The sequence below is a fragment of the Cyprinodon variegatus genome, unplaced genomic scaffold, assembly GCF_000732505.1.
Source record: "Cyprinodon variegatus isolate N-32 unplaced genomic scaffold, C_variegatus-1.0 Scaffold47, whole genome shotgun sequence".
In the NCBI taxonomy this organism is placed as follows: domain Eukaryota; kingdom Metazoa; phylum Chordata; class Actinopteri; order Cyprinodontiformes; family Cyprinodontidae; genus Cyprinodon; species Cyprinodon variegatus.
In genome coordinates, this window is record NW_015150500.1 from 671,796 (window position 1) to 685,394 (window position 13,599).

The 13,599-nt window shown below is 40.0% G+C and overlaps 1 protein-coding gene across 1 annotated transcript; it reads left to right on the forward strand.

Annotated features, from left to right (window-relative positions):
• Nucleotides 1-490: 490 nt before the first annotated feature.
• On the forward strand, nt 491-11,597 carry LOC107082068 (nuclear receptor subfamily 1 group D member 1-like). The gene is made up of 8 exons (XM_015370527.1): nt 491-1,097; nt 6,895-7,206; nt 7,306-7,394; nt 7,504-7,648; nt 9,015-9,580; nt 9,694-9,879; nt 9,972-10,182; nt 10,407-11,597. Exons 1-8 carry the CDS (start codon nt 1,079-1,081, stop codon nt 10,601-10,603), a joined length of 1,725 nt encoding a protein of 574 aa, XP_015226013.1. The 5' UTR covers nt 491-1,078; the 3' UTR covers nt 10,604-11,597.
• The last annotated feature ends 2,002 nt before the right edge of the window (nt 11,598-13,599 follow it).

Genomic DNA, 13,599 nt, shown 5'->3' on the forward strand with positions numbered 1-13,599 from the left:
TGACGAATGATAACTGCATTACAGTTAAAGTCAAAGTAATTAGTTAGATTACTTGTTATTAAAAATGGTAACAGCGTTAGTAACGTTAGGAAAGTATAGTTAGTCTTTACTTAGAAAATGTGGACGTTTTGCTTGTTCATTTTCCTGTTGGAACAGTGTAGATTGACCGTGAGGTTCTGGTGCCTATCCTCTTTCAGCCACCCCTCAGTATGCGTTGTTTATTGCCTGGCCACCCTTTAGTTGACAGTTTTTCAAGGCATATGGTGTGGCGTGGTAAAACAAATCAGAGTGATACCTCTTCTCTACTTTATCCCATCTCTGCTTGCTTCCTCGTGCTTATGTCCGAGCTTGTGCAGCTCATTAACATAAAATGTATGTCAGTAGGGCAGCTCGAGCTCACATGCCACGCGCACATGTTGTTGAGCTTTTAAGAAGCATTCCGATGTCGAACGAGCCCAATGCACCGGACCCACGCGGGGCGTGCGCGAATCAAAGAGTGAGAAAGAGTGAAATAAGGGCGGATGTTTTCACACAGCCTGGTTTGGAGGGGGCAATAAAGAGAAAGAGAGCATCCCTGATTCCCGTCAAACAAACAAGCAGGGAGGGAGGGAATGACGAAGGAACCGGTCACATTTCTCTCAGGCACCTGAAAACGTGCGGCTTATTTTAAGACGCGTGTTGCTTATTGATGAGAGGGGGCGTGGTTAATCCACTTCCACTCTGATGCTGCGTTAATGGTGGTGACTGTACATGACAGGGAGGGGAGCAATCTAGAACACAGACCTCAGACATTCACATCCTGCCACAGATACAGACGGACCATCAGCTGATCAACAACCATACTTCTTAAATGAGATATTTACATATTTATTATATATTTTTCAGAGAAATATTTCTTGTTGATATTTCATCGCTTCGCTGAGTTTCTCTGCGCACAGCTCCATAATAGTACACAGTGTACATATGCTTGTGCAGCTCCTCAGCCTCTCACTAGTGTTCACCAAACTCCTGAGTAAGAAGCAGCGGAAAGAGATCCAGCTTTAAAAAGTCAACAATTATTCCACTTGGAAGAGAAACCATGGAAAACAGCCCCGGTGGTAAGTAGATTTTAATATTCTGTCACATCTGTTTTATTGTATTTTTATTATCAATGTATTTTGGCTAAAGCAGACTGTAATTGTTATTGTTTTTATTTTTTTAGCATTATAATTCACCGAATTCACTAATTTACATCTAATATATATATATATATATATATATATATATATATATATATATATATATATATATATATATATATATATATATATTTATCTGCAAATTTTCCAACTTTGGAAGCTTTGATGAGGAGATTTGGTGATTTATTCAGACATCGCAGGGGTTTCAGAAACAGGGAAATCCTCCTGACATTTTTTTTTTTTCTGGACTTTCGATTTCTCTCCACGTAAACAATCTCACGTGAAGCTCGACCTATAAAGCCCACCCCCTCTGACCGACAATGTTCTCCTTCCACACTATCCCACTTACCTGAGTAGTTCACATCATGTTTATTTTTGCAATATATTTATATATATAGGAAAGCAGCTGTACACTAAGCAGATCTAGGAATTGATACCTACCAGCAGGAGCGCCACTAAAGAGGGGCAGGAATGGGCTCAAAATGTATGCATTTTTGAATATTAAAGCAGATATCACTTGTATTGTGTGGCACCAAGTTCCACTGAAATCTTTTTTCCTCCAGATTGAGGTAAAAATGCTTTTATATTGGATGTAAAAAAAAATGTATTTTGGAATAATTTAATGACATTTCTTTAGTTTAAAAAAAATCAGAGATCTTCATCAATCATCAATCATTCTATTTACATTATAATACTTTTTATTATTTGTTAACTTGATTTTTTTCTTAGTATATGTTTTATATTTGGATCCAATTTATTAATATTCTAACTTAATATAACTTTATCTCTTGTGCTGTACTATATTTTTTATTTTTGATACCAATGACCAACACACACACACATATATATATATATATATATTTACTTGGGACATATAGGTATCATATTTTGTTATTTAAGTCAAACCTAGATCATATCAGCATGCTTCAATGAAACTTTTGTTATGGTTTTGGATTTTGAAGACATTAGCAGCCCCCTTCTGGCTCCCCTTTGCCAAGTCTGGAAGGGTGCTACACATTACTAGACTACTGTGCATATGGATTTGCATTTTTCTTTTTTAATCGGCTTGTTTTCTGTCTCTTCTCTTACATACATGATTAGTCAGGACTCTGTGGGTGGGAACAGTCAAGGCCACTGGGTCAAAACATTGTGTGGAGCAAAAAATGTTCCATATCTGTCCCGGAAACAGTCAGTACTGCCAAGGAATATACTGAATCACCATCTGAATGTAGTGTGAGAGCAGATGATGAATGAGCACATCATGTTTCGCTCATTAGTGGATGGTGCCAGTCAATATGAGTCAGTTTACTGGGATAAACAGGGGATACTGTTACAGCCGCTAAATGTGACATTAGCCTGAATTATAAATGGAATGATATTGATTCAGCTGTAGTGTCATTTATTACAGAGTCTGAGCACTAAGATACTGGAATACAGTAATATATACTATAAACCTCTAATGACTCATTAATCTCTACGCAGTCCTCAACAAAGTCCTTGAACTGTTGAGAATCACACGCAGCCATGCCTCGAGCAGGCCGCACGTGGAACCTGCCTCGGCATACACGTGCTGCACATGTTACCCCGCCTCCTCCTCTGCGTGTGCAAGCTGCTCAGCTCGTGCACAGGGAATTCCTCAATGTTCACTGAGAGATTGGTCAGTGGGTCAGAGGGGTACTGCAGCCTTCCCAGTCAGCAGTGTTACTGGGCTGCTACCAGTTTGGAACCCCATTTATCAGAGAAGTAAAAGAGTTTGGTTTTAGTCTGACACACTGATATATGAGAGCGAAAGGCCACATTAACCAAGATTTAAACCAGACAACCAGCCTTTAGGTTTCATTATGACGCCTTCAAAAATAAAACCAACAGACAGAGATATTGTCAGAAGAAAGAAACTGAACCACATCTAATAAAACCCAGCATCACATATGTTGGGCTCACAGTGGGTGGATCTTGCTTATAATGCTGAGCCCCCTACCTCTGCTCCCTAGCAACAGTTTAAGGCAATCCATAAAGTAGAATACAGTGATGCTGAAATGTACTTGCCTGCTTACAGATTTTCTTTTTGCTGACAACTTTTTATGACACATATATCTTTCATACCATCAAAAGATATCTCACAAAAATTATACAGTAAAAAACTGACATCTTAATCTAACATGTTTTAGACATTCTTGGCAGCTCCAACTTTTATTTTATTATTATTATAAATGGTAATGATGCTTTATTGTTATTCCCATCTTTTATGGAGAGAGTTTTACTTCTCACAGGTTTGAAGTTTTTTTAACCATAAACAGAATAGTGATTAATGAGATTTAATTGCAGACTTTGATATGCCACTCCAACGCCTTCACCGTATGACTTGCCTAAAAGATCATATTTTCTTAAAGGGCATAAATTGTGTACTGAGAAGTAAACAAGCAATGACACAAAACTGAAAGATAACTAAAAAAACGGTTAATCTAATGCCACGCCTGGGACTGAGCCGCCCTTAGGCAGTCAGCCCATGTCACAAACTACAACTGACTATGAAAGTTCACATCAGGTCAGGCCGGCAATTCTCTAAAGCTCCAATTCATAAATGTAAATATATTTCAATTATTGAAGCATTTTAATGACAAAAGGGTTTAATTACATACAATTACCAATGTAGTGCAATTACCTAGTTGGACTGAATTCAGATTAAAGGCCAGGTGCACGTTATAATCCAATACAGCATTGTTTCTCTAACAGGTAGTAAAAAGTAACACCCAATTTAATCCTAAATTCTCTAAGCATAATCATAATGGTATAGATATAAAACAGTGATGCTATATGATTTTTCTCCTTCAAATAATAGGAATCTCCTATTTACTGGCATATTTTATTTAAACATTTCAGTTTTTTTTGTTTTGTTTTATTCTTTTTAGTTAAATAAAACATTTTTTCTGACAGCGATGGAGGTTTACTCGTCTAGAGTAATTAAAAGGTAAAGATTCCAGCTTCCTTCTCACCTTATGAGTATGAATAGAAAGCAGCCAAATGGGAACATGACTATTTGCGAGTCAGCTTTTGTGTATTCAACCTTTAATAATAAATGGCAGAACAGTAGGTTTCCCTCCCTAGAGACCCGTTGTCACACTGGATTATCAGTGAGAGGTGCAGTAGATGATCTCTTTGTGTGTAAATAGTAGGTTTTTATTTATCTTTGCTGGTTGATGATTAATAGCTACAGGGAATGTGAGTTGTGGTAGTAATTGGCAGTAAACTCTCAGTTAAGTTTCTGCAGAAAATGGATTAGTAGCATGATAAGAATCTGAAGGTTTTGTTCTTGAGTTTTTTACATGGAAGAAAAAGAGTTTTAGCGGGTTTAAAGCTTCACAAAGAAAAATGGTTTAACTTTAAAACAATCATGGAAATAATTCTACATTTTATTGTAAATTCCCTCCAAAAAAACCCATCAATGGACTAATGATGTCCACAAAGAGCTAATCATCCTGGATCACCTCTCCTCACGTGACATAGGTCCAACTGTTTCACGTGGAGTCAGGCTTAGCAACCATGCAAAAAGGGAAGTTTAAAGAGGGTGTCTCCCAACCCAAACATGACATGTGGTTGGATGTTTGTACAGTTATAGTCCCACACATGGGGGAGGGTCCTCGTGGAGGAGGAAGTACGAAGGGTGGGGTGTTAGGGATTTTGTTTGTACTGCGTTTCCTTAAAAACAGGTCACATGTTGCTACCTGTGCCTGCATACAGCACACATCACATTCCTGCACTTTATTCTGTCAGCCAGCTACTGCAAAATGTGGAATGTTTTTACTCCGGGTGGGAGGGGACGTGGGTGTGGCGCTTGTTTTCTAGCAGGGCATGACCCTGTGTTCTGCCTGCATCCATATAACTCTATTATCTCCCAGCGCAACGAAAACAAGAATGTCTGCGAGCAACATCTGTATCTGTTGCTAGATCTGCTGCCATGCATAAGGCGGCGAGCTGGCGTACCTCACGTGGGAATACAGAGGCTCTTAGAGCTAAACAGAAATGTAACACGTGATCCCTACTGGGGAAGAAAGTACAAGAGAAAAGAAATCCTTTCCTCAGATAATTCAGGAGGAAACATGCAGAGAATTTTTTGGGGCTGGTGCGGGTGTTGTCTCTTTAGAGTAGCTGCACCAGACATTTTTATTTGTTAGTCTGGGCTGCAGTTACCTGTTTAGCAGCACAGTGCAGATTTCTGGTGTGTGCTATAGTTCAAACCTGATTAACAGGTTGCAAAGTACCATTCATGGCCAGATGGTAATCTAATGAATAACCATTATAAAGAATCTACCATGTGAAAAGTGTATTTGCATGCACAGAAACCTGAGACTGTCATCCAGCTATGAAGCAGAGCAAATCCAAAGAAAATATATACATCTCACACAGGATTGTTTGGTAATTGATGCGTCTGGCTTGTGCATTTGTGCATTTTGTTTCTTGCTAAATATCTTCCTTTTCAATTTTTGCCATTTATTTCACAATGAGTCAGTATGCTTGTAGGTACATGTAAGGGCACACAAACATGCATGATGTCTTTGCCGTTTGTCATGGCTTTTTTTTTATAAGAGAACAAGGTTGCTGTGTCCTGGCTTGCTTTTCTCATTTCACTCTCTGTAATCACAGCATTATAAGCCTCTTCTATTCCAAACGTGATCTGCTCTGGCGCTTGTCATGCTGCCGTTGCCGCTGCGGCTGTTGTCTACACGAGACTGCGCAAAAGAGCCTTGTGAGTCAGGCGGGAACTGTGTCAAGAGTCCATGTGAGCTCCTGGTCAGGTGGCTGGCGGATAGATGGGTTTGTATGCCCAGGGCCAGCGAGAGCAGGGGAGGGAGGGAGAAGAGAAGGAGGAGGGAAAGAAAGAATGGGAGGGTGCAGCACGATTTAAAAAAAAAAATGAAAAGGGGAGTACAGAAAAGGCTCGTCTGTGAAAGGAAGCTGGCAGAGAGCGGGCTGCACGTGAGGGGCCGTCTTTCATCCTGCGGGGGCAGAACGCTGTCTGCAAAACAAAGCAGGCGTGAGGGTGGAGCTTAGGGAGTGTGGGAGTGGGTTGCTGTAGTGCATTTCCGATCCAATGTGACATCCTGAAACAAAGGATCTGTTTATGAGCATCTGAGGATCAAGTCACCAACACACTGTTGGTTTCTGTCATTGTGTGATATGATACTATACATACACACACACACATATATATATATATATATATTCACATAAGTTGATAAACTTTATTGACAGTAAAAGCACCCTTACACACTTTACTGAATGAGATGCACTGTGTCAGCCAGCTAGCAGATGGTTTTTCAATGATTTAACAACAAAACTCTTAAAAGATTCTTGTTTGAGAATTTTTTCTTGTTTAAAAGACGGACTTCTTTTTTGCTTTAACGGTCTTGTTTATCTGGTTAGACATCTCCAGACTCCGAGACTCAAATATCCAGCTCAGACTAGTATTTTTGGGGGTTTTTTTCATATAATTTTTAATTTTTCTGAAAGTATTCATCATATTTAATTTCAAGCTGTCCCAACACGGTCGCGTTCTTGTTTGTGCTCCCTGAAAGTCTGCCAAGTAAGCTTTGCGCGTCAGAGGAGAGCGTTGCTCAACTTCTCGCACTCTCACCTATATATGCTGCACGCAGGCCGTGACCCAGATAAAGATGGGCCGAACTAAGTTTCTACTGCCGTCTGTGTTCCCATCCTCCAGGTGGTGTCATCCTGTACGCCGGCTCATCTGGTAGTTCCAGTCCGAGTCCCGGAAGCCCATCCAGCGGATACCAGACCCAGTCGCCGTCCTCGCACTCGCAGCCCTCATCCCCGGAGGATGTCTCCTTCCACGAGATCGGGATGCTGAAGCAGAGAGGGGACCATGGGGGAGGAAATGTTTCTCCTAAAATGGTGTTCCAGTTCCCGGAAGTGAATAATGCACATGTTGCTCATATTACCACGGCACCATCAGCTACCTACAATCACCCCACAGCTGCTAAAAGGTCCTGCAGTTTCACTGGAACATTCACCAGTAAGTTCCCCCTCCTCTTGTTCTCAAGGCTGTTATTGAATGTCTCTCCTCTGAATGATGTTGCATTTTTATCAATTCATTTTTTTTATTTGTTTACAGAGACTGGAGGCATGGTGCTTTTATGTAAGGTTTGTGGAGACATCGCATCTGGCTTCCACTACGGCGTCCACGCCTGTGAGGGCTGCAAGGTAAGATGAGAGAAAAAAAAAAGACCATGTTATCTCCCTTCCTTTTAAGCCACAAGAATAAGAACGATATTCTTCAAAGCATTTATACCTTCTTGTGTTCTTTCTCCAGGGTTTCTTCAGACGCAGCATTCAGCAGAACATCCACTACAAGATGTGCGTGAAGAATGAAAACTGTCTTATCATGCGTATGAACCGTAACCGGTGCCAGCACTGCCGCTTCAAGAAGTGTCTCTCTGTGGGCATGTCCAGAGATGGTGAGGGACTGTTCATACCCAATGTTCACTGAACGTCTGTTCATAGTTCTTGTTTAACTTCAATGTGTCTTCCTAATTCTTACTAAGATAAAGTTAGAGTCATATGAAATAATTTAGATTGCTGATATCTTGAGGAAATTTCCTTTTAAGGGATGTTAGAGTAAAGGGGGTAAATATATATGCACACAAAGTTGCACACATGAAAGACCAATACAGTACATTAAATGTTTGTCTTTCTTTTGTCCTGTCCTTCCCATCTTATTTATATCGAGAGGAGCTTTAGGCTCTCTGTCGTCTTTGTTTTTGCTCAAGCAGGGAAAAAAGTTTTCTTTTTAAAACCAGAACACGAAGCAGTTGATTACAAGCCTCCTGGATGGCAAGATTTACAATCTTTGCTATAAATCATCTGTGACTTGTTGTTATCCTGTCATGTAAATCTTTATACTATAGCTTTCCTATTCCCTTGAATTCCCTTGAATCTGCTGTTTTGCATTTTATCTTCACTTCAACTCTTCAGTCTCTCTGGGAAACACTAAACTGGGTGATAATAAATCATGTTTTGTTTTTTCCCAGAGCAAATCATTTTAGTTGACCCAAAAAAGCCAAAGCGAAGAAACCTCCTAATTTATCAAACTGCAACCTGACCATGCTATATATATTTTTAGATACAGCCTTTTTTTTCTAAAGAAAATCAGCTTTTTAATGACTTTTATTTCCCGGCATATGGCCTGTTCAGTTGCCCCACCACCCCATATCTGCCCCCTCGTCTCTAACCTTTCTAGCCCTCATTCATGCTGTCACTTCTCTAATGACACTAGGTTCAATGTTTTTGACCTAGTGACCTACTTCCGCTGCAAAGCTAAACTGAAAAAGCAGAAACAGAGGGAAAATGTGCAGAGGGTGAGGGGGGGTGCGAGGGTGGTGACTATAAATAGGACAGCCAGTGAAGGTGCACAAGCGAAAGAGGGGGAAGGGAGCACTGCGACAGGCAGAGGAGAGAAGCAGGCAGAGATGAAGGTTTTAGGATCAGATCTGGTGGAACAGTTGCAACTGACAGATTAAATTAATGCACAGATAAGTCCTCACATTGCAGATTTCAGATGTATTTTAAACAAGTTGTTACTATCAGGATGTGAACATTTCCTGCTTTAACCTGCTAATTATAAATCTACCAGTTCTGAAGAAGCATTTCTCAGACCGCTGCCTCCTTATCAGAGATCAAACTGTTACTTTTCCTCATGCATCACAATAAACATGCTATCAAAAGTACCTGGTCAATTTTCCCTTTCTAAAGTTGTTAACATCTCCTGTTACTGAATGTCTCAGTTTATGCTAACAGAGGCTTTCTCTTGTTTTTGCTCCTCAGCTGTGCGTTTTGGGCGTATTCCCAAGAGGGAGAAACAGAGACTAATGGATGAGATGCAGAGCTATATGAACAGTATGAATGGACCTGCTTCCATGGAGATGGAGGTTCTGCCTCCTTCTGATGGCCCCTGCAGTCCGCACAGCCAGACAAACGCAGGACACGGTTCCCTATCGCAGTCTTACCCCAGCGAAGAGAAGCCGCTCAAGATAGCTGCAGGCGGCAGCAACATGGCGACTCCATCTTTCCAGAGTGCTGGGGGGCAGAACGTTGGCCTGTCAACTCAGAGCCAGAATGCGGCACAGCACAGGGGTCACGTGGAGCAGCAAAACGCAGCAGCAAGCTATCATCTCGCTGCTAACTTCCATGCTGCGCCCTGCATCAGTGCGAGCTCCACAAGTACAAATGTCAGCAATGCCAACTACTCCTTCTCCAATCAAAACCAGTGTCCGGTTAGTGGGAACGTCCAGTCCCAGACCTTCATAGCCGGTCACGGTGTCATGCCAGACAGAGATAACCAGAACCAAACATCCTGCCCCTGGAAGCTGAATGGAGGCGCCAAAGTGCTTGTAAGTTTTGTTGATGTTGTTGTTTTTTTGTCCCATTTAAATCATTAGAAATCAGTTCAGTGTCAGTTTAACATTATCAGTGCTAATCTGTTGTGTCTGTTTTGTCTCTGTAGGCGTGTCCTCTCAATTCGTGTCCCGTGGCTCCGGCCAGTCGCTCCAGTCAGGAGGTGTGGGAGTCGTTCTCTCAGTGCTTCACCCCCGCTGTTAAAGAAGTGGTGGAGTTTGCAAAGAGCATACCGGGCTTCCAAACTCTGAGCCAGCACGATCAGGTCATGCTGCTCAAATCTGGCACTTTCCAGGTACGTCCATCTAAACGGTCCCTCCTCAACCTGTCCTAAACTCCCCGCCCCCGTCTATTCTGGTGCTGACAGGGTCTTGTTCTTTCGCACAGGTTCTTATGGTGAGGTTCTGCTCGTTGTTTGAACCCAAAGAGAGGACGGTGACATTCCTTAACAGACAAACCTACTCACTGGCATCACTGAGGGCTCTGGGAATGGGCTCCCTGTTGGACTCCATGTTTGACTTCAGTGAAAAGCTGGGGTCTTTGGGTCTGGAACAAGACGAGATGGCTCTTTTCATGGCGGTTGTTCTGGTGTCTGCTGGTAAGTCAGAGAAGCATTAATAACTACAATGATTTTTTAAATATTAATTTAAAAAAAGGATGTCTAGCCAGGTTTTATTTAGTTGATACGATCATTGTTCTTTAAGATAAAGCATTCTGTAATACCAAGGCATCCAGCTTCTAGACAGATACTTAAAATCTGTTTTAAAAAAAACAAATGTTCCAGTCTTAATGTTTTGTTTCCTCCCCTTTTTTTCCCCTCAGACCGCTCCGGCATCATAGAGGTGGGAGCAGTGGAGCAGCTGCAGGAGAATCTGATTAAAGCTCTGCGTTCCCTCATCACTAGTCGCCGGCCGGACGACAGCACACTCTTCCCAAAGCTGCTGCTCCGCCTGCCGGACCTACGCACACTGAACAATCAGCACTCCGATAAGCTATTAGCTTTCCGCATAGACCCTTAAGTTAACATTTCACGGCGGAGTCATGAGGCATCCATTTTTTGGGGTCCTCTCTGTGTGAGGACCAGGTTGCTAGATTAAGCACTGGCCTCTGCAGGACAGACAGCTGTTTCAGGAGCGGTGCCAAGTTTAAAAAGGCGAGGATTTGAACTGGAAAAACACCAGAGGAGAACCTCAGCGCAGCAGGAGGTGGATGCTTCTCAACTATAGGGCTTCCAGCTGGACTGCCCAGAAGAAACAGACTGTACTCTTCCATTAGTTTCTTCAAGTCAGTGTCAAACAGTCACCTTTCACTCACTCGGCCTCTAGAGTTTATCAGAGAAAAACTTTTTGTACTGAAGACCAAAAAACAACAAAAAAGGACAGAGCTTGTCTTTTTCTCATCACTCTATGTTCTCCTTTTCCAGCTCATGAAGCTAACAGGAAGGAAGCGCACACTGTTTTAGAGATAAAAAGAAGCATTTGCCAATAGACTTCCTTTTATCTTCTTCCCACGTATGACAAACAAATCTGACTATAAAGTTTGTCATAGGAAAAGACCATCCCTAACATCCAGTTAGGAGGGCTGCTTGTGTTTGCCCGGTCTAAATGAAATAAGCTATTTTCACAACATGATATCATGTGGAAAATCTTTACTCAAATCATCCATTTGTGGTTGAGATATGTTGATATTTTTAAGGAATGAGTTGTATTTATACACGCTATGAATATTGGTCATTTTAGACCAAGTTTAAATGGATTTATGTATATGTAAAGGTGTTCTGTTGTATATTTTGTACAGAACTTGTTGTAGTTGCTTATTAAATAGATGCAGATAGATGTATATGTTAAATAGAATTATTGAAAGTCGCCAGAGGATTTCCACCATGTGCGTGGAGGATATGGTTTTTATCTGGAGATATGCACCTGAAATAAATGTACCGTCAACTGAGCTTATGTATATTTTGTAAATCTCTATAGCCTCAATATAGAGAGCCACTATTAAAAGATATTCTATAGCGTTTCTCTTTGTGCTTGTTTTCCTTCCCCTCTGATGCAGACATACCCTTAGATCTGTAACCTAGCAACTGAGCCAATCGTGCTCCAGATCTGACAGTCAAGGTTTTTTTCCCCCCTCTAAAAAGGAAATATTTTATCTTTGAGTTGTTGTGCAATAACAGGTCATTTCAAAGATGTCATATTCCTGTAGATACATTTTAGGAAGTGATGCAAATGGAGCACAGGGTCATTTTTTTAGAGGGGTTGAAAGATGGAAAGCTGGATATAGTTGGTATATGCAAATATGCAACAGAAATAACGGCTGCATCGTAGCTTAATTAGTGACTCAAATGTCTTCATGATGTGTAGAGACTAACTATGGAGCAGCAAAAAAGAGCGTACATTGCTGCAGAACAGGGTGTTCTCTTAGTATTAATGTTTGGAGACAGTTTCCATAAACAGCAACTCTGCCCTCCACACGCTGTATTAATGACTCACTGGTATCACCCTTGTTTAAACCCTGTGGACTGGGAATGATGGAGCCCTGCGTGAACTTCAGGAGATAAAAGCAGACATTTATGCTCAGAGCAGGTTGGTAGGTTTTTAAGAGGACTGATATCGGATTGCAGCAAACTGTTGCATTAATTTATTCTAAACATCGATGACTTTTTGTATTAACATGGATCTGGCCTGGACAAGAAAAAATAAAAATAAAAAGATTAAAAAAAAAAAAAAAAAAACAGGTGTCAGTAACTCAGCTTAACCTGAATGATAAGCAGTTAATACTATGATAAAACAGAGACAAAAACTATCACCACTATTTGTTTTATAATATCATCCCTGTCATCAGAACACATTACTGCTGATCTCCAGCAGTGCATAAACTGGTACTTTGAGACTTGCAGCTATAAGGTCTAAGTTTAGGTCCCTGTCTGCCACCTGCTGGAGAGGGTAAGAATAAAAAGGAAATTTTAGAATAGAATAGAATCTAACTTTATTGTCATTACACTGTCACAAGCACAAAGCAACTCTCTGCATTAAACCCACCACTTTGGGAAGCAATGGGCTGCCATTTTGGAGTGCTTGTTTTAAAAAATTTTAAATATCCATTTTATTTTCACTGCATTGAGAATGAAAAAAAACAATAAAGATAGCAGTTATTTGATTTCTGAATGACAACCCCCCTACTATGCTGCATAAACAGAGCTGGACTTCATTTTAAATCATTCATATTCAAAGGTTGGTAAAGTACACAAAAAATGCTCTTAAATAATACTACTTATAGTATTAAATAGCATTACTTTATCTTATCTGTAAAACTAAGTAAAAAGCAGCCTTTAAAGAAATTACCAAAGTAAAGAGTAAAAAGGTATTTGGTATAAGGCTCCTCAAGTACTGAGTAACCAAACCACTTACTACCCATGATTATAACAACTGACGTAATATTTTAAAAAAATTATGTACAATTGAACATATTAAGTGATCTGCAAACACTGATTTTTCAAAGATTAAGATATATGTTAAATAAAACTGTTATATTACAAAAAATATTAAAATTAATACTTTTTGAAATACATTTTTGAGTTATAAAACTTTTGAAAAATCAACACTTGCAGTATGTAAAATACTTTGTACTGTACTTTCTCCAAACCTCCATATAACGCGGCAGATTCAGCAGATGGAAAATAACATTTAGTCAATGAGTGTTGAGTACAAAAAACTAAGAAAGTGTGTCTATCAATGGTGTATATTTGTTTAGAACGTGATTGTTTGGACTGATAGTGGACGAGTTACCAATATTTTGTCTTAAGTAAAAGGACTGATACTTTATCTGATTTTTAATCAAGCAAAAATTAAAATGTTGTACAATGCTGTAAACTACCCCTAACTGACACTCTCGCTCTATATATATAGTTATTACATATTTATTATATTATATTATATTATATTATATTATATTATATTATATTATATTATATTATATTATATTATATTATATTATATTATATTATATTATATTA